The sequence below is a fragment of the Gadus macrocephalus genome, chromosome 17 (genome assembly GCF_031168955.1).
Source record: "Gadus macrocephalus chromosome 17, ASM3116895v1".
Lineage (NCBI taxonomy): Eukaryota > Metazoa > Chordata > Actinopteri > Gadiformes > Gadidae > Gadus > Gadus macrocephalus.
The window spans coordinates 1,819,216-1,840,290 of NC_082398.1; the positions used below are offsets into that span (position 1 = coordinate 1,819,216).

General features: G+C 48.1%; 2 protein-coding genes across 2 annotated transcripts; both read left to right on the forward strand.

The window, feature by feature from the left end:
* The first annotated feature begins 873 nt into the window (after positions 1 to 873).
* On the forward strand, positions 874 to 11,802 carry sepsecs (Sep (O-phosphoserine) tRNA:Sec (selenocysteine) tRNA synthase). Its single transcript, XM_060035570.1, has 12 exons — positions 874 to 1,035; positions 1,480 to 1,606; positions 2,522 to 2,676; positions 3,297 to 3,415; positions 4,506 to 4,664; positions 5,159 to 5,312; positions 5,977 to 6,079; positions 6,365 to 6,494; positions 7,163 to 7,254; positions 8,679 to 8,772; positions 9,809 to 9,902; positions 10,980 to 11,802. The coding sequence occupies exons 2-12, from the start codon at positions 1,493 to 1,495 to the stop codon at positions 11,305 to 11,307; spliced, it is 1,542 nt and encodes a 513-aa protein (XP_059891553.1). The 5' UTR covers positions 874 to 1,035; positions 1,480 to 1,492; the 3' UTR covers positions 11,308 to 11,802.
* A 1,667-nt stretch (positions 11,803 to 13,469) lies between these two features.
* lgi2a (leucine-rich repeat LGI family, member 2a) lies at positions 13,470 to 20,543 on the forward strand. The gene is made up of 8 exons (XM_060035567.1): positions 13,470 to 13,843; positions 14,175 to 14,246; positions 17,174 to 17,245; positions 17,469 to 17,540; positions 17,822 to 17,893; positions 18,236 to 18,405; positions 18,754 to 18,918; positions 19,081 to 20,543. Exons 1-8 carry the CDS (start codon positions 13,674 to 13,676, stop codon positions 19,896 to 19,898), a joined length of 1,611 nt encoding a protein of 536 aa, XP_059891550.1. The 5' UTR covers positions 13,470 to 13,673; the 3' UTR covers positions 19,899 to 20,543.
* The last annotated feature ends 532 nt before the right edge of the window (positions 20,544 to 21,075 follow it).

Here is a 21,075-nt window from a genome sequence, read left to right on the forward strand (position 1 = left end):
GAGAGAAAATAATTATTTTCTGGTCCCGGTCTTTATATGCCCTGGATTACACATATGTTGTTTGTGGATTTAAAGGATAATTTTTCATGCAAAGAGTTCGACCGTTTATTGTGCAATTGTTCAGATAAAGGCTGTAGAGAAAACACAACGAGAAAGACTACACGGCTCGTATGTGACGTCACGCTCCCTGCGACTGGCGTGGAGAAGACCGACAATCTTCCCATCGGCATAACTGAAACTCTGCACGTGCCCCGACTTATAATGGTTTTCACCTCTTTCGATGCTTTTATCCTCCCCTTGGAAAAAGCGGTGAAGTGGGGCAGAGAGATCGCCATCTCTGTGCCGAGTTCCAAGGGCGGGTGTGGTGACGTATATCATATGCGTCTAGAGCAGCGAAGAGCTGTAGTTCACAAAGCGGCCTCACATAAAACCTAAAATTATCAAACTTCTTCACGAACATTTTTAGTTTTCTTTGCATGAAAAATTATCATTTAAATCCACAAACAACATATGTGTAATCCAGGGCATATAAAGACTGGGACCAGAAAATAATTATTTTCTCTCCATTGACACCCATTCATATTTTTCGATCTCATAGGTCCCATGAGCCCTACCGGAAGAGGCGTGACTTCGCCACTCTATAATGATATTATGCATCAAAATATATTCACAAAAAAGACACTTTAGTGGGATAGTTAACCATTTTAAATAATGCTACCGTATTTCATTGGAGCTTTCACTTATTCATTCATTTATAATAATTTATAACAATAATAATATGATAAAAGAATTGGCTAATATTTGTCCCTTGATAGTCCACGTTTGGTGGGCTCCGATTGGCTCACGCCTGTATGCGGACCAAAATCACGTGATCCCCTTTACGTCGTTTGCGTGCTTGCGTCATGGCCACGGTCACGTGACAGACTTCCATGCTCTGCAGAGAAGAGTCGCTTCCTGCCTTGGAGTAAAACCTGCGAATAAACTGTAATTAACGTCAATAATAAGGCGAAAACCCGCGTTAAAGTGGAAGCAGAGGTAAGACCGCTGGAGGCGAACTTAACAAACACATGATCTGAATGATTTGAGGTGTTAATTTCCTGTTTGGTCTTCATTGTCTTACTAAAGCGCAGCTGAATATTGCGCTCCCATACTGACAGGTGACCTATGACCTGTGACCCCGTCTTAAGATATTATGAGATCTATTTACACTTTGTCTGTGCATTGACGTTTTGTGATTAGGATAATGATTAGTGCCCCATTTTGCTTTTATTGTTGATAACGATTATACCAATACTAGTACTTGATGATTGACTTATGGCAATAAGGGATGTCATTGTATCTTGGTGTTAGAAGTACTAGGAGTAGTCTCATCATATTCTGAAAGCTATGAGTTTCAATTGGTGGGAGTTCACAAGGTACCACCCAACAGGTGCCCTTCTGTCCCCCAGACTTCAGAGCTAACACACTGTTGTCCCTCAGACTTAGCGTCACAATGAACCCGGAGAACTTCTCCCTGAGTGAGAGGATCGTCTCGCCGTCCTACGTCCGCCAGGGCTCCCAGGCGCGCCGCGGACACGAGCAGCTCATCAGACAGCTCCTGGAGCAGGTGAGGCCACGACCGAGTCCGACCGGACCCAGCCAGTTAGAACCGGAGCAGTCAGGCACTCGGAGATGGTCGTTTATTGTACGAGAACTTCAGGTGGCACGGCCGAAAATGCAGGACTAGGAGCGACTAAAATTATCTATATAGCTAAAGATATATTTTCATCTTTAGACACTAGTAAGAGTTGTTGCCTACAGGGAATTGGTTAACCTGACAATTGTTAGTGCTTGGCACTTGTTTCTATGAACATCCCTACTGTACCGACAGCGATATATTGTTGTTTCTCTATTTTCTGCAAGTCGCTTTGGATAAAAGCGCCTGCTAAGTGCCCTAAATGTAAATGTAGTGTTGTTAATCGAAAAGAAAAAAAAGCGCAGTTCACCGGTAGGCATTATAGATACTGTATTCTGCGTTGGGTTGTGTCATGTGACTGAAATAAGATGTTGCTGTTGGGGTTGTGTCATGTGACTGAAATAAGATGTTGCTGTTGGGGTTGTGTCATGTGACTGGAATAAGATGTTGCTGTTGGGGTTGTGTCATGTGACTGGAATAAGATGTTGCTATTAGGGTTGTGTCATGTGACTGAAATAAGATGCTGCTGTTGGGGTTGTGTCATGTGACTGAAATAAGATGTTGCTGTAGGGGTTGTGTCATGTGACTGGAATAAGATGTTGCTGTTGGGGTTGTGTCATGTGACTGGAATAAGATGTTGCTGTTGGGGTTGTGTCATGTGACTGGAATAAGATGTTGCTATTAGGGTTGTGTCATGTGACTGAAATAAGATGTTGCTGTAGGGGTTGTGTCATGTGACTGAAATAAGATGCTGCTATTAGGGTTGTGTCATGTGACTGGAATAAGCTGTTGCTGTTGTGTCATGCGTTGGATGTAGATCTGCTGTTGGTCGTTTCATGGTTGCAGGGCAAGTGTCCGGAGAAGGGCTGGAGCGAGAGCACCGTGGAACTGTTCCTCAACGAGCTGGCGCTGATGGACAGCAACAACTTCCTGGGGAACTGCGGCGTGGGCGAGCGTGAAGGGCGCGTGGCGTCCGGCCTGGTGGCCCGGCGCCACTACAGGTCAGACGCTCGCTGAACGGGGACGAGTCTTTACGCTGAGGTCATCTTGAAAGGGTCTTCTTTGATCTGACATCGAACCGTTGCTTGGAGAAGTGGAGGAGAGTCGTTGGTAGAAGTGGAGTCATATCGGGGTGATGAGTTACTAACGAGGGGAGACCGTTGGGCATTCATGGTTTCACTTCAATGCTGTGTACATGTTTTAAATAATAATCTACAGTTATACTCAAACATGTAGCGTTTGAGATATGGATACCACATTTAAAAACCTAGCTCTAAATCCTTTGGCCATCGTCTCTGGCTAAAAGATTAGTTCACGTCCCAAAGATTATTATTTTTTTAAATGCCAAGCTTACCAGAAATACCAAGCTCCAAGATATGGCATTAGGACAGTGGCACATTTTATTATTTATTATTATTTATTAGTTTGAGTAGAAACAACCAAAATACTAACAACTATCATTCATTCATATCATATTTTCACTATCAGTAATTGCAATATAAAAGCAATAATTAATATATACATTCCATACCGTTGAGGGGAATATTATAGCAGCTTATTGAACCAAGATGGCCGCTCTCTTCTGATCGTCTAACATTGTCCTCTGTGTGTTGCCGTCCAGACTGATCCACGGGATCGGCCGTTCGGGGGACATCGCCGCGGTCCAGCCCAAGGCGGCGGGCTCCAGCCTGCTGAACAAACTCACCAACTCGGTGGTGCTGGACGTCCTGAGGCTCTCAGGTGGGGGGTGCAGAGGACACAATGTCTGAATCTCGAGGCCTAAGGCGGGAAAACGATCTTTGAATTTGGAAATGGAGAAAAAAATAAAAAAGGACAAACTGGAATTAAACTGAAAACGCTTTCGGTTCTAACCGATGGAATAATAATAATAATAATAATAATAGATTCAATTTATATAGCGCTTTTCTCACACTCAAAGCGCTTTACATAGGGGCACAACAATAGATAAACAAGAAAAAAGTTAGAGTTGATGGGGCTAGGGTTGGTGAGTGATCTAGGGGTAGGTGAGGAGAAGAGATGAGTCTTGAGGCGGGACTGGAAGATGGTGAGGGACTCCAGTGTTTCCCCCAGAAAATGTCTTAGTCAAGGTGGTCCCGGAGCGGGGGGGGGGGGGGGGGGGGGGGGTCAATTCCATTCAAAAAGCCTTATGGCACGACCATTGTTGTAACAGTATTACTGATGCATTATTGATCTTTATTTTCTACTTTGTTAATGCATAGCAATTAAGAAATATTTAATAAAAAAAATATATACATTATTTTTTTATATACATTGGTAGTCAAGGCGGGGCCCTATTGTTGTTAAGGCGGCCGCCTTAACAACACAGTACTGGGGGAATCACTGGACTCAGAGTCACGAATATGTTGGGGGAGGGAGTTCCAGAGCCTGGGAGCTGCCCTGGAGAAGGCTCTGTCACCAAGGCTGTGGAGTTTTGATGTGTGGGTGGAGAGGAGGCCGGCTGAGGAGGATCTGAGGGCTCGCGGGGGGGTTGGTAGAGGGAGAGAAGGTCAAAGAGATATGGGGGGGCCAAATGGTGGAGGGCTTTGTAGGTGAGGACCAGGAGTTTGTCGTGGATCCGGTGTGAGATGGGGAGCCAGTGGAGATTCTTGAGGACTGGGGTGATAAGCATAATACATTTTATTTATATACCGTCATGCATTTTAGGGTACTAAAAAACCCTTTGAAAGAGTCACAAAATACCAGAGTAAAACAGCAGTGGTTGAAAGGTTACGTTAAAACGTGTACATTCTATAAACCTCTAGAACCAAGGAAAACGTGTCGGTGAGTTTCGTTGGTTATCCCCGCTCAGGGGTACGGAGCGCGGCCAGCTGCTTCGTGGTCCCCATGGCGACGGGGATGAGCCTGAGCCTGTGCTTCCTGACGCTGCGCCACCGGCGGCCCCGGGCGCGCTACATCGTCTGGCCCCGCATCGACCAGAAGTCCTGCTTCAAGGCCATGGTCACCGCAGGTGAGACCGCCTCCTCACACGCCCGGGGGGTCCTCTGGTGGTTCAACCAATCAGAAGCCTTGGTGCCGTCCCCCGGGGGGCAGTGTTGTTGTTGACGTGGCTCCGCCTCTGTGACCAGGCTATGAGCCGGTGGTTCAACCAATCAGAAGCCTTGGTTTCCGTCCCCCGGGGGGCAGTGTTGTTGTTGACGTGGCTCCGCCCCTTGTGACCAGGCTATGAGCCGGTGGTTCAACCAATCAGAAGCCTTGGTTTCCGTCCCCCGGGGGGCAGTGTTGTTGTTGACGTGGCTCCGCCCCTTGTGACCAGGCTATGAGCCGGTGGTTCAACCAATCAGAAGCCTTGGTTCCGTCCAGCGGGGGGGCAGTGTTGTTGTTGACGTGGCTCCGCCCCTTGTGACCAGGCTATGAGCCGGTGGTTCAACCAATCAGAAGCCTTGGTTTCCGTCCCCCGGGGGGCAGTGTTGTTGTTGACGTGGATCCGCCCCTTGTGACCAGGCTATGAGCCGGTGGTGGTGGAGAACGTTCTGGAAGGCGACGAGCTGCGGACCGACGTGGCGGCCGTGGAGAGACAGATCCAGGCGCTGGGGGCGGAGAGCGTGCTGTGTGTCCACTCCACCACGTCCTGCTTCGCCCCCCGCGTCCCCGACAGGTACCCCCCCCCTCACACACACACACCCCCACTCTGACCGCCCCCCCCACACACCACCTCTCTGACCGCTCCCAGAACCATGCCCCACACAGACCGCTAGCCATCAGCCCATAGAGCCCACAAAATGGCTGCCGGGAATGGTCGCCCGTAATGGCCGCCAATTTGTCGGTTTGAGCAAAGTTTGCAGAAAATAAAATTAAGTATTTATCATTAATATATTAATAATGGGTTTGACATTCAAACCGCATCGACTGGATATCTTTGTACATCTAGTTTATTTTAAAACACTCCCCAAATTTAATTATTTTATTTACACGTAGCAATCTACAGTACATTGTTTCATTGATATCTTTTGGTACGGATGCAATTGTTCTTCAAAACAAACATATGATTAATGTAAGAGCTTTAGTAATTCATGCCACCAAAATGTGAGGATATGAGTAAAATGTTAGCTGGAGAGAATTTGTTTCCCTAACTGGGAAATGTTTGTGGCTGCATTTGTTGTTTTGTTCTTGGAATTTTCATTTGACTATCTAAGTATTTCCTAATCTAAAAAGTAGAACTTTAACTTCAATTGAATGAAGATCTCCTATTTAAATCAATCATTCCCCTTTGTAAAAGGGCCCAAACGGCATTGAAGTGATCGCGATGGCGTTTTTTGCAGGATTGAGGAGCTGGCCACGCTGTGTGCAAAGTACGACATCCCCCACATCGTGAACAACGCCTACGGGGTGCAGTCTTCCAAGTGCATGCACCTCATCCAGCAGGTCTGTGCCTCGACTGCACCTCCACCAAGGGACGTGCTGGTGTGGGATCCTTGACCTGTTAGTGTCCACTTGTACCGTCCCCCCATCCTCCCACATAGCTTAATGTGTCAAACACAAAGGCGGTTTAATGGAGTCAGTTGTGGAGTCACAACTGACTGGAGTTTCTTAGCCAGTTGGGTAAAGTGAGGAAAAGAAGGCGAGTTAAACAGTTATTTTTTTTGGGAATCAATGTGATACTTCTGTGGCCGTGGTCGAAGGGTCCTCACGTTGTCCCGCTCTGCTCAGGGAGCTCGCGTGGGCCGGGTGGACGCGTTTGTGCAGAGCCTGGACAAGAACTTCATGGTGCCAGTAGGTGGCGCCATAATCGCCGGATTCGACGAGGCCTTCATCCAGGAGATCAGCCAGATGTACCCAGGTGAGCTCACCGCCGCGCCCCAGGGGACGATGGGAAGTCATTCTCTTCCACCGCACGGTTTTTCCCCTCGCGTTTTCTTTCTTCGATGTATTCAGCCACAACTCAAGATCTAGTTCTGTCTGTCTCTCTCGTGTGTGTGTGTCTGCCTGTCATCTTGTCTGTCCGTCTTGTGTGGTGTGTGTGTGTGTGTCTGTGTCTGTGTCTGTCTCTCTTTGTGTGTGTGTGTGTGTGTGTGTGTGTGTGTGTGTGTGTGTGTGTGTGTGTGTGTGTGTGTGTGTGTGTGTGTGTGTGTGTGTGTGTGTGTGTGTGTGTGTGTGTGTGTCTGTCTCTCTCGTGTGTGTGTGTGTGTCTGTCTCTTGTGTGTGTCTCTTTCTTTCTCTTTCTCTCTCTCTCTTCGGTGTGTTCAGCCATAACTCTAGACCTAGCTGTCTCCCTCTCCATGCTGACCTGGAGCCTGCAGGCCGTGTCCGTAGGGCAGGGGGCGGGGACGTAAGGACCTGTATTCACCCAGGACAGGGCAGGACAGGACAGGACAGGACAGGGCAGGACAGGACAGGAAAGGACAGGACAGGACGGGGGCGTGGGGGGGGTCACCTCACCACGACGCCAGGTGGGCTGTGACGGGATCATGGGTGACCTGACGTGAGGGATTGTACCTCTGTGTGCAGGTCGCGCCTCGGCCTCGCCCAGCCTCGACGTCCTCATCACCCTGCTGGGCCTCGGGGCGGGGGGCTACAAGAGGCTGCTGGTGGAGAGGAAGGTGAGCCCCCTCGTGTGGTTCAGTCGGTCTGTCTCTCTCTCGTGTGTGTGTGTGTGTGCATGTGTGTCTGTCTGTCTGTGTCTCTCGTGGGAGTTATCGCAAGGAAAACTTTGTGTTTTGGGAATTTTGGATCACCCCCCCGCACACATTAGACGGGGGCTTCACACTGGAAGGCAGAGACGGAGAACAATGCCGCATCTGCCTCCTCCTCCTCCTCCTCCTGCTCCTCCTCCTCCTTCTCCTGCTCCTCCTCCTCCTCTTCCTCCTCCTCCTGCTCTTCGTCCTCGTCCTGCTCCTCCTTCTCCTCCTCTTCCTCCTCCTCACTGCACCATTTGATCCCAGCCCCACTCTCCACGCCCCCAGACTTACGCTGGACATGGCGTCTCGATGGGGGACCTCATGGGTATTCCATTCGTTTTACGGTTCAGGTTATTCTTACTGTTCTTCGGCGTTGGACCGGCGCACGGGAAGGGCTCGGAGTGCACGGCGCAGACGTCCCGAACGTTCCCGCGTTTCCCCGGGTTTCTTTTTTAGCGGTGGAACGGGGCGTGGCCCGAGTCGGGTACGCGCCCGACGGCGTCCAATCACACGGCCCCCTGCGGCCCTGGTCATTGATTTTCCTCGTCGACCGGGCCATCCATAATTCACAGGGGGGGGGGGGACACACGCTGCGTTCGACGGGCGTCTGCAGAAACGAGGGGCTTTTAAACCCCCCCCCCCCCCCCCCTCCCGGGACGGCTGTGCTCAATAATTCAGGTTCTAGAATGTGCCACTCCTCCCTGCTTCTTATTTATTTCATTATTTTCTCATCCTGAGAGCTAATGGTCCCTGATTGACTAATTCCCCCCCCCCCCCTCGTCTGTGGCCCGGGCTGGGGGGCGGGTACTTTGATTCTCTGACAACCAATGAGAAGCATTTCTTCCTACAGGCCACAGCTGGGCGTAGCGTGATATCACACGCACACGCACACACACACACACACACACACACACACACACACACACACACACACACACACACACACACACTGTGAGAGTCCAGACCTTGGGCCCATTGGGGCTGTGTGGTCAGGTGAACCCCCCCCACCCCCTGCTGTTCCCCCGTCCCTAATTGATCCCGTAGGTGTTGCCGTGACGGCGGGGCAAACAGCCCAGGTGAGCGGGCGGCCGCGGCGCGCCACAGCTAGCCTAGTCACGGTCGCTATGCTAACGCAGTCGGTTGGGGAGGGAGAGGGGGGAGGGGGGGATGGAGAGGGGGGGAGGGGGGAGGGGGGCTTGCTACTGGTTCTGCTCGATGGGCTGAAAACCGAACACGGTTTGTTGCTAAAAATAACGGCTACTGTAGTCAGCTATTTATAGCTGTGTTTTCGGTCACGTGACTTTTGTTTTCTCCCTCCCTGTGTGTGTGCGTGTGTGTGTTTGCAGGAGATGTACTCCTTCCTGTCTCAGGAGCTGGGCAGTCTGGCCGCGGCCCACAGAGAGAGGGTTCTGCACACCCCCCATAACCCCATCTCCCTGGGTGAGGGGCTGCGCACACACACACACACACACACACACACACACACACACACACACACACACACACACACACACACACACACACACACACACACACACACACACACACACACACACACACACACACACACACACACACACACACACACACACACAGACACACACACAGACACACAGACGCATTGCTGTCAACAGCCCAGTCATTTGAGTTCATGCAACACTCAATGTTAACTTGCTCTGCTTGTGCGTGTGTGTCTGTCTGACTCTCTCTTGTGTGTGTGAGTTTGTCTCTCTTTCGTATTTGTGTTTGTCTCTCCGGTGTGTGTGTGAGTTTGTGTGTCTGTCTCTCTCTCTCCCTCCCGTGTGTGTCTTTGTCTTCGGTCTGCACTGTGTGTGTGTCTGTCTCACTCTCCCTCTCGTGTGTGTCTTTGTCTTCGGTCTGCACTGTGTGTGTGTCTGTCTCACTCTCCCTCTCGTGTGTGTCTTTGTCTTCGGTCTGCACTGTGTGTGTGTCTGTCTCACTCTCCCTCTCGTGTGTGTCTTTGTCTTCGGTCTGCACTGTGTGTGTGTCTGTCTCACTCTCCCTCTCGTGTGTGTCTTTGTCTTCGGTCTGCACTGTGTGTGTGTCTGTCTCATTCTCCCTCCCGTGTGTGTCTTTGTCTTCGGTCTGCACTGTGTGTGTGTCCGTCTCTCTCTCCCTCCCGTGTGTGTCTTTGTCTTCGGTCTGCACTGTGTGTGTGTCCGTCTCTCTCTCCCTCTCGTGTGTGTCTTTGTCTTCGGTCTGCACTGTGTGTGTGTCCGTCTCTCTCTCCCTCCCGTGTGTGTCTTTGTCTTCGGTCTGCACTGTGTGTGTGTCCGTCTCTCTCTCCCTCCCGTGTGTGTCTTTGTCTTCGGTCTGCACTGTGTGTGTCCGTCTCTCTCTCCCTCCCGTGTGTGTCTTTGTCTTCGGTCTGCACTGTGTGTGTGTCCGTCTCTCTCTCCCTCTCGTGTGTGTCTTTGTCTTCGGTCTGCACTGTGTGTGTGTGTGTGTGTGTCAGCCATGTCCCTGGACGGTCTCCGTGGCGACGGGGACAACAAGGCCGTCACTCAGCTGGGATCAATGCTGTTCACCAGACAGGTGTCGGGGGCCAGGTGAGGCGTGTGCGTGTGTGTGTGTGTGTGTGTGTGTGTGTGTGCGTGCGTGTGTGTGTTTCTCTGTGTGTGTGGGTTGTTAGACATTCCAAATCAGATTTGGAATTTGGAATAGACACGCGCACGCACCTACGCACGCACACGCCCTACCTCCTAAAAGTTCAAGCGTGCGAGCGCAGAGTAAATATTTAAAACGTCCCATGAAAGATTTATTAGTTTGCTTTTCTTCTTTTATCTTTACGAGTTCAAAGCGAAATACAATCACGCCTTTTATTCCATTATTAAAGGCGTTAGCGGGAACCTCAGCCACGGGCTGTGTCCGTCCTTCCTCTCCGTCTGAAGGTTTCCCCGGTGTGGCGAGGCCTGTCGTCTCCACGTCGCCTGTCCCCGTCTCCCCGGACCAGAGACGCTGCGTTCAACAGCTCCTCCTCACACGTCTCTTGGAAGACATTTTGTACTCTAGGCCCCAATGGGAATGTTCCCTCATGTGTTCAGCCTGGGGCGAATTCATTATGGTGTAATGGACGACTCTCAGCGGACACAGGGGGCCACGGGTCGCTCTCGTGGTGCGTTTAAGCGCAGCGGAGGCTGTGGTCTCCGGCCCCGGGTACAGACACGCTGTCGTTTCCCAGAGTGCAGTGCGGGCAACGAAGGAGTACAAACTGTTACCACTAGAGACGTTGCGATACCGTTTATTTCCTTACCGATACAGATTCCGATTTCTGAACTTGAGTATCGGCCGATACCGAGTGTATAGACCGATATAGCATCGAGCTTTGAAACTACTAACAGCTCTCGTTCTTCTTGAAGGATTCTCTGACGATGACAGCGATGTAAAGTCGGTTCACTTACTGTCGAAATTTTATATATTTTTTCAGAACGAGATTATTTACATTTATAATCGATGATTCAACTTTTTTTCGGACCGTCGTGAAACTACGTTAAACGCTAACGTACATTAGCGTTTTACGTATTTTCACGAAGGTCCAGAAAAATGTGAAATGATCGACTATAAATGTAAATACCCCGCCCATCACCCCCCCTGAATGTGCTGTGGCCTGTCCCCCCCCCCCCCAGGGTGATCCCGCTGGGCAAGGAGCAGACGCTGGGCGGCCACACGTTCCGCGGCTTCATGTCGCACTCGGAGGCGTACCCGGTGCCCTACCTCAACGCCGCCGCGGCCGTGGGCGTCACGCGGGACGACGTGGTGCTCTGCGTCAAGAGGCTGGACAGGTGCCTGAAGGCCTTGAGGAAGGAAGGAGGTGGAGCAGGTGGTGGTGGTGGAGGAGGAGGAGGAGGTGGTGGTGGTGGTGGTGGTGGTGGTGGTGGTGGTGGTGAAGGAGGAAGTGGAGGAGGTGGTCGTGATGATGATGATGATGATGATGATGGAGCTGGTGATGGTTGAGGAGGAGGAGGTGGTGGAGGCGGTGGAGGTGGTGGTGACGACGACCACAGAAGCATTTCCCCCCCGAGTCCCTGACGTGTGACGAGGGCACCGCTGGAGACTGAATTAGACATAACAACAACAACAACAACAACAACAACAACAACAACAACAACAACAACAACAACAACAACAGGAAGACGGCACTTGCTCTAAATACACAAAGTTGCAAACTCTATAGATTGTGCCTTTCGCGCAAAGAAAAAAAAAGAATGAGACACTCTAATACAACATATATCTATATAGTAATTCTCAATAATGGCGTTTTTCTGTATCATTTTAGAGGGATACGTTTCTTATTTTCAAAAATTGTTTTGTTTTGAATAGACAATTGGATGAGGTCCAAGGAACAAAATATCGATTGATTCTGCACTGTTAAATCCCAATCGTTGAAGCTCATGTATGTATTTTGAATCATTACCAATGTTTTCTTTTTATAAACGATGGCTGCCATGCTTTCTGCATTTCAATTCAATCTGACTTCTGCGAAGAACGCACGTCTTGCTCGGAACTCTTCTCTTGCGAAATGTAAACTGACAATGTACATTATTTTCGAGTACTACCGTGTGAATGTACGGGCTTTCCTTTCATAGCCCGTCTATGTAACGGATAGTTACGACAAGAAAGTAATCGATGAATCTGGCCCAAAATAGCTCTCTCCAGTGTCTTGGGGAAACACAGATCATTAAGAATTCAGAGGGATAACGAACATCTCGCCAAAGGTTGTATTCTTCTGATCTATGTGGCGAGTACTTTAGGACTAAACCCAGTTTCATCTCCGACAATCCACCCTCACGTTGCTTTTGGCCCGTCACAAAAGCAGTCTTTCCCTCCATATTGTGGCACTGTTGTATTTTAGGCTCCTGGGTTGAATCGCCATCCCATCATTATCTTCTCTTGCTTCTTCAACCCGCGCCACATTTCAGTTCCCAGCCATAAATCAGCGGGTTTAAAAAGCCTCCACTGTGCTGGTGGGGGAGCAGAAGTTCTCTCAATCCGGGGCCCGGCCGACTTCCTCTAGTGCCGGTGGTGGTGGTGGTGGTGGGGGTGGTGGTGGTGGGGGTGGTGGTGGTGGTGGTGGTGGTGGTGGTGGTGGTGGGATGAGGATGCAGAGATGCTGTAGAACTGGTCATCATGTCAGACGTACCTTTGGAGCACCAGACAAGTCTCCCTAAGTGTCCAAATAGACTATTGTGACTTAAGTTTGTAACCCGGCCACAAACGAGTAACCCGGCCACAGAAAAGACCCCAATCATTTACTTTACCACAAATCTTGCCAAATTGGCCCTATGTTTATTTCTACTTGGTTTATGCAAATGTTGCCTCATCTCCTGACTAAGTAAGTGGTGTATATATATATATATATATATATATATATATATATATATATATATATATATATACACTTTATACCTTATACACCTTTGCAATTTATAGGGATCTGAGGATGCAATGCATGCTCTAAATGTGATGATGCATGGATGTGCCAGAAACCAGATATGCACAGTGTTATTTCCACACAAAAATACTTTTCTATGCATTGGCTGTAAATAGACTGAACATCTACTTCACCTACACATCTGGTGGCTGACGTATGGCACTACGTAGCTCTATATTCCTTTCATTTATCACTAGTGTGTCAAGAACGTAGGCCGCCTCATCGTTTCCTCCTCCCCCAAACTCAACCCCTATTCACAGCTGCTCCAAACCTTCATCCACGATAGATGCTGCTTCGTGACCCCCCACCGCAACCATCAACCACGTTGGTCAGGCGGGCACGTCAAATTAACTTGAACTGTTGCTGTATAGTGTTGTATATGCGCCAAACTTGTTAAAGAACTAAGACATCAATAAAGAAATAAGCGTCGCTGGCTGAGTTAGATTGGTTTCTGCCTCCTACTTCTATCTACAATCGTTCTTGTGTGTGTCTCTGTGAATCGTGCTGTGAACCCCCACACTTAAAAAGTCCCGTTTATTTTCCCAAACAAACGTGGCCATCACCTCCGATGGGTTGGGAGTAAATACGCCTGTGGGGCGGTGCTGGTGGTGCTGATGCGAGCATCACCGCGCGCTGCAGAGAGCGAAGCCCGCCCAGCCAATAGGAAAACAAGCGGCGTTAATAAATAATGAAAGGCTGATGTGCTGATGTCAGGGGTACATCCGACTCCAGTGCAGCATTTCATGGTGCAGGGTGGACACGCCGTGCCATCTGCCTTCGCCTGTCTGGGTTTTCCTTCTTCTTCTTCTTCTTCCTCTTCTTCCGAGATTACCCTCGCCTCACACATGCACGCCAGACAAGGAGAAGGAAGCTGCAACCAGTTGTCAAGATGTGGACGTTGTTGCGTTGTGTGTTCGTTGTGTTATTCTCGTGTCTGTGTCAACCGGCGCATCTGAGGAAGATCCGGTGTCCTTCGACATGCAGTTGCTCCAAAGAGTCCATTATCTGCGTCGGGGGCACCAACGTGCCGAGGATTAGTCCCAACGACATCAATTCTCTGTGAGTAGTCTTGCCCGAAAAAGCCTGCAAAAAAATAAAATGCAGCCGTTGTTTTCATTTGCTTTCATGTGCACGGTTTGGACTGGAGGAGACCGTTTTAATGCAGCATCTTTTTACGCAGCAATCTCAACATGCAGGCTGTGTGCGTCCAAGTTATTGGCTGTAGTTAACTTGTCAGTCAACGTTATTGCGTGGGAGGCCTGACCTGGATGCCTGACGGGATCCTTGATCCGAGTGTCCAGTTTGTTTTGGGTTATTTTAATTATTTACCCCCACCCCCCATTATAGCTGGGGTTTCTCGTTGACGGTGTCTGCCTGTGTTGTTCTGCAGGAGCCTGGTGAACGGAACCTTCTCAGAGATCAAGGAGGCCATGTTCTCCCACATGCAGTCCCTCCAACTCCTGTAAGCATTCTTTATCAATACAACCCTTTTCCCATCTCGCCCAGCGATAGGCCCGCACGCGTTTCCTGTGTTTTGTGGTGCAGTCAGATATGTGCAAAAAAGGAAAAGGGATCTCGTTTTTTGGGGGAAGGAGGGTGGTTGAGGTTGAATGCTGAAGGTGTTGGGGTTAGGTACTAGAGGCCGATTGGTTCCTGTTGGTAGGACTGATGCCATCCTCACCAGACCAGGTCTTCACAGGGGACACAGGGATTCATTATTGCATTTGGAGTCGGCTCAGGTTTGTTAATCACAGCTAAGAGTCTCAAAGGGCTCACAGGCCCACATTACATTACATAACAAAACGTTGAATGACATTACATTACGTTATGTGATACCTCAAGCCTTCTAAAAGCCCCCCCCCCCCACTTGAACCCCTCCCTGGAGGGGAGCACATCCAGGTGGAAAAGATGAATCTGTGTCTCCAAGGCAACGGAACCGATGTGTGCTGATCGGGCAGACATACAACCAGAGCCACATCTGGCATTAGGAAATATAGAAAGTATTGTCAAAACCTCGAACGAAATGTAAAATATATAAAGCATTGTGCATATAAAAGAGTGTAAAATATCTAAAGCCATGTCACATAACTAAAGCTGTTTAAAATATATAAAGCATTGTATAAAACAGTGTTGAGTATATAAAGTATTGTAAAATATCTAAAGCAATGTCAAATATCTAAAGCATTGACAAATATCTGAAGCAATATTATGTTAAAAATATATAAAGCATTGCATACATACAACATATTGTCAAATATTCTAAAGCAATGTCAAATATATAAAGCATTGTAAAATATATAAATCATTGTTAAACATCTTAAAAATATCTCAAAATCATCAACAGTAATGAGAATGGCCATCAGCATATGTTCAAACGCCGATTAGTTCTTCGAAACAGATTAGTATCGGGATGTTTCACGATTCAGACTTTTAGGTGAAGCCAAACCAAAAGCACCTAAGATGGTCGTTCCTCACATCAGGAATCAGTTTGACCTGTGCCACCGGCGGTGGACGTCAGGGCTCACGGGAGAGGCCTGCAGGTCAATGAGGCTCATGGGTATCAGCAATGACATGGCTGGTTGTTGTGTCTGTGTTTTGGCACATCCATGTCGAGGGTGGGCCTGGAGCAGAGACTAGTTCTGTTATTAACACGATTACTCTTGGATAGTACGACACAATACAGCTTGATACGATACAATCCAAAGCTGTATGGTAGAGTACGATGCAGTGGGTTCAACTTGATACGATAGAGTATCCCTCAAGTACAGTAGAGTAGCCTCCTAAAAGTTAAGTACAGTCAATATTATGCAGTATCATGACATCTAAGTCTACTTTAAAACAAAGTTTGTGTTATTGAGTCGTTTAGCGGTTGCTTTTCTATCACAAGTGGAGAAAGGTGTGGTCTGAGGCATCTTGCAAATGCTGGGGTTTCGAACCGGGGACCTTTAAAGCTGGGAGGCAAACACCCCAACCTCTCTACGGCAGACTAGTTTACGATTCTCCTCCAACAAAAAAACCTGAGTGCTGAGTGTTATCCCGAATCAGCAGTTCTGCGTTGGAACTCGGTGTACATTAGAACAATCATAATCAAAGTGCCATCCGGTTGGGAGAGGGGATGGAGCCCAACGCATCAGGAATGGATTATTCTATCGATGACCGCGGCGGTCTGAAAGGCCAGGTGACGGTGGTGAGACAACAGGGTGTTCTCTGGATCAGTCTTCTCCCTTAGAACCCGTGTTCACCAAACGATGTGAATCTCAACACCTTTTTATTTATCATATGTTATTATTTACAAAATTATATAGCGTCCACAATAGATAGAAAACAATGGTTGAAGGTTATTAGGGTATAAGTCAGATGGGTGTGTATTTGTAATGGTGATGTTGTTTATGGGGTAGTTCAGCAAATAAAGATATAAATATAGATTTCACACACAGATTTGTTTTTTCATAGATTTGTACACACAGTAGCCTATTTAAATGCCTCTATCATCATGTGACACAAAATAAATAGAATATATTAATAAAATAAGCCCTATAATTATAGTTTGAAAAGTAAAACAAATATATTTGTTTTACTTTTCAAACTATAATTATAGGGCTTATTTTATTAATATAATATATATATAATATAATAATATATATTAATATATCACTGCATCCCAGGGCAAATGCCATATTCAAACAGTTAACTTAAGGATAAAGAATAAAGTCGGTTCAATAATGATGCCTCTATTTTTTTTTGTCTCCAACTGCAAGGGCAGTTGCGAGGTAAAAAAAAACGAAAAAACAAACCACCTTTTTTTTTCTTCTTTGATGTGCTGACTCCCTCTGGTCTCGGTTCTGTCAGCAGTCATCTCTGGGCTTGTAAGGACGATCTGTGTCCTGTCATGTCCTGTTATGATGACCTGGCCCCCCCTCTAGTCCCCTGGAAGTGTGTTAACTCAAGCAGATAGGAATACTTTGGCATGTAGTCATTTAGCAGACGCTTTGATCAAAAGCCACTCAGGAGTGATTGCTGAGAGTAACCCTCGTTTGCGGCGATCAATACCGGAGCGGCTACAAAAAGTGCTACCTGAGCAAGTTTGTGAAACAAGGGAGACGACCGGACAGATTGCAGAGTAGCTTTGGGAATCGGATGGAACGATGTACCTTTCTTTATTTGATAAATGTTATGTGTTTGATGTTATTTTCCTGTTCGGCTAATCATTCTCCACGGTAGATGTGTTCTGGGTAATTCCTGTGGGTAAGACGTGTGGCATTATGCAACGCAAAATCTATAGCTACATTACAAAATCTGTTTCTGTTTTAACTACATGAAACGGCGGACAGATCTTTTATGTTTTGCCACGTGACCGTGTGAGATTCTTGTTCTGTCTGTGTCTTGCAGACTCCTGAATTCCAATTCTCTAACCACTATACGCGACGACGCCTTCTCTGGCCTGCCACACCTGGAATACCTGTGAGTCTTTGTCACTTTCAGAGTCATGATACCGCCGTCCGATAGAGCAGTGTGTATGGACTTCAAAGAATGATGATCATGCAACTATCTGGTTGTGAAGGAGACAATGTCAATTATCATATCCGATGTTTGTGTGTGCCACATTTTCTTTGTATTTGGCTGTATTTGGCTTCCCAACGCATGACTAATGTCATTCTCAACATGACGCCGCTATATTTTACAGATTCATTGAGAGCAACCAACTGGAGACGGCATCAAAGTATTCCTTCAGGGGACTCCGGGACTTGACTCACCTGTAAGTTGTTCTATTAATGGCACTGAAATCATTATCCTTTTAGTTAAGAACTCTCTGTGTCACAGAAGTCAACCGAAACAAACGGCAAACATCCAATTACAAAATTGGCAGTGCTTCAAGCATTCAGTGGCTAATCTTCATGAATACATGCACTGTCCTTTTCCTGATTCGTTAAAAAAGTTACTTCGCTGTATCCATTGCATAAATGTTTCATGTTGGCTTAAAATGATGGCTTACCTGTATCTTGTTCATATTGTCTCATTCGTTTTTTTCTTTTGCAGGTCTTTGGCAAACAACAAGATAAAGGCCTTGCCCAGGGATCTCTTCATTGACCTGGACTCATTGATCGAGCTGTAGGTTTGGCTTTGGGCCTGCTGTACCAACAGCTTTTTGCTTTGAGAAAAAGAGGCTTTGTTTTGGGATGCTCGGATTAGTCAACTGCAGAGAGGGTTCGAATCCCATCCGTGAGGTTCTAGGTTTGATCCACTCTCCTCCGTCTTGTAAGCATCCATGAGAGTGAGGCCTGACCCCCCCCATCTCACAGGGGGAGGGCAAAGATACCATGACTTATCCCTGTCTTCTCTGTGAGTCACTTTGGACCACATTGGCCGCATGTATAAATAGCGGAACGGCGGGACGTTTTGAACGCCCCCCGCTCTGCGGACGTATCGCCTCACATGTGACCTTCTTCCCAGGGACCTGCGCGGCAACGCCTTTGAGTGCGACTGCCGGGCAAAGTGGCTGATGTCGTGGCTGAAGAGCACCAATGCCACGGTGTCCGATGTCCTGTGTGCCGGGCCGGAGGCCATGAAGGGCAAGCGGCTCAATGACATGACCAGCCTGCACAACGAGTGTACCTCCACGGGTGAGGCCGGTCAGAACCCCCGGAGCTGAGGCTCGGAGGCGCCGCCCGTCCCCTTCTCGCTGTTGTTAGCCTCAGCCCCCCCCCCCCCCACTCCCCCCATTTAACATTTAGCAGACTTACAAGAAACGAAAGAGAAACAACAATATATGGCTGTCGGTACAGTAATGATGTTCATAGAACCAAGTGCCAGTCGCCAGGTTAACCTGTTCCCTGTATATAACAAAGACGGATAAGATGCTACACAATGCTAGGTACTCATTTTAATAAGTGAGTAAGAGGGGTGTGGGGGGGGGGGGGGATGTGCTCTTTGCCCCCACCGTACTTTTAAAGCGTTGTGTCTCCCCACAGATTTCACTCTCCACCAGTCCGTGGCCTCGGAATCACTGTCGGTGGACACGTTCACGTACAAGAATGACGTCTACGTGGCCATTGCTGCTCCCAACACTGAGAGCTGCATGGTTATGCAATGGGACCACATCGAGATGAATTTTAGGACGTACGACAATATCACAGGTGTGGTTATGTTCTGACAAGAACCGATAACCCCCATTGCCAATGTTTGTATCAAAATATCAGCAGTTGTTTTTTTGATTTATTCAAAACACAACATCCTTTTCCATGTTATTCCTCCCTACTTTTTTGGTTGAACACGCTCACCCCTCTCGCCCTCTTTAGGCCAGTCCATTGTGGGGTGCAAGGCTGTGGTCATCCAGAGCCTGGTGTTTGTCATCGTGGCACAGCTCTTTGGAGGCTCCCACATTTACCAGTTTGACGACGACCAGAGCAGATTCAACAAGTTCCAGGACATCGAGGTGTCCAAGATCTCCAAGCCCAACGACATCGAAACCTTCCAGATCGCCGGCGACTGGTTCTTTGTGATCGCCGACAGCTCCAAGGCGGGCCTGTCCACGCTGTACAAGTGGAACGGCAAGGGTTTCTACTCGCACCAGTCGCTGCACGAGTGGTTCCGCGACACGGACGCAGAGTACCTGGACGTGGACGGCAAGGCCCACCTCATCCTGGCCAGCCGCTCCCAGGTGCCGGTCATCTACCAGTGGAGCCGCAGCAACCAGAAGTTCGTCCAGCAAGGCGAGATCCCCAACATGGAGGACGTGGTGGCGGTGAAACACTTCCGGGTCAAGGAGGAACTCTACCTGGCCATGACGCGCTACATCGGGGACTCCAAGCTGCTGCACTGGGGCGCCAAGCAGTTTGTGGAGATCCAGGCGTTGCCGTCGCGAGGCTCCATGATCCTGCAGCCCTTCTCCTTCAAGGAGCGCCACTACCTGGCGCTGGGCAGCGACTACACCTTCTCGCAGATCTACCTGTGGGACGCGCAGGAGAAACAGTTTGAGCGCTTCAAGGAGGTGTACATCCAGGCGCCGCGCTCCTTCACCCTGGTGTCCACCGGCCGCCGGGACTTCATCTTCTCCTCCAGCTTCAAGGGCAACACTCAGATCTTCGAGCACATCATCATTGACTTGAGCTTGTGAGTGCGACCGGGGTCTCCAGAGGGCTGGGCGAGGGGCCCCATTGCATCCAACGTCTTCCTCTCTACACGTGCGCTTTCCTTTTTATTGTAAACGCAGAAGTAGAGGGAAGGGACACGACAAACGTCCTAAGTTATTGCTATGATTTAATTCTGGATTATTTTTGTAAATAGTAGACTTCTAGGTCGGATCTTAGTCTTTTTATCAGACTGGATGTCTTTAGCTTTCCGTCCAACCTGCTTAGTCTCATGGCTTGTCATTAGTTGTGAAGTGCAAGCATATCGAAAAGGTGTTGACCCACTAAAGGCTTGACAAACCCACCTATCTACATTTCAATCCTCTGCCAAACAAAATAAAATAAATGTTCAGCCTTACATGAGCATGGAATGATAAAAAATTCATTAATTTTGCAAGGATTTCAATGTTCCATACGTTTGTACCAGCACGACACTGGTCCAACTTTATCCCACATACTTGACTTTCTGTTTTAGTTCAGCCAAGACATTAAGGATTGTGGTTGCTCATCAGTGTAAAATTACCTTGTCTAACCCAGTGAAACTGCATTGCCCCCTATTGGCTGGGAAAACTCAAAACACTCCCTTGCTTTGAAGTCAGGTTAAAGGCACCCAGTGCAACTTTATGTAAACATTCAATGAAAAATAAACATTCAATTTCTAGTCTTTTTTACACGTAGTAAGTTTCAATAACTCCATACCATTACATATCGACATTCAAGGAGCAAAGATGAGACGTCGTTGTGTGGTGAGAACTGATAGAAAATCGTAAACAACAACAATCGCCGGTGGGGAGAAGCCATTTTTCCATTGACTGGAAGCCTGCTTTATTTATTGTAGGTTACAAAAAATAAAGAAAATGGCGGCATTATTGTTGTTATCGATTTTGTATCAGTTCTCACCACACAACGACGTCTCATCTTTGCTGCTTAAATGTCGGTATGTAATGGTATGGAGTTATTGAAACTTACTACGTGTAAAAAAGACTAGAAATTGAATGTTTATTTTTAAGCCTCGAAAGTTGCACTGGGTGCCTTTAAAGTCTCCGAAGCACAAACCTTTAGCTTTGGTTTCTGCCAGGAAGTGGTATCTAGTCATTGTTTTATCATACTTTTGATATGATGTATTAAGGGTTAGGGGGGCATATCTTTTGTGTCCAGAGGTAG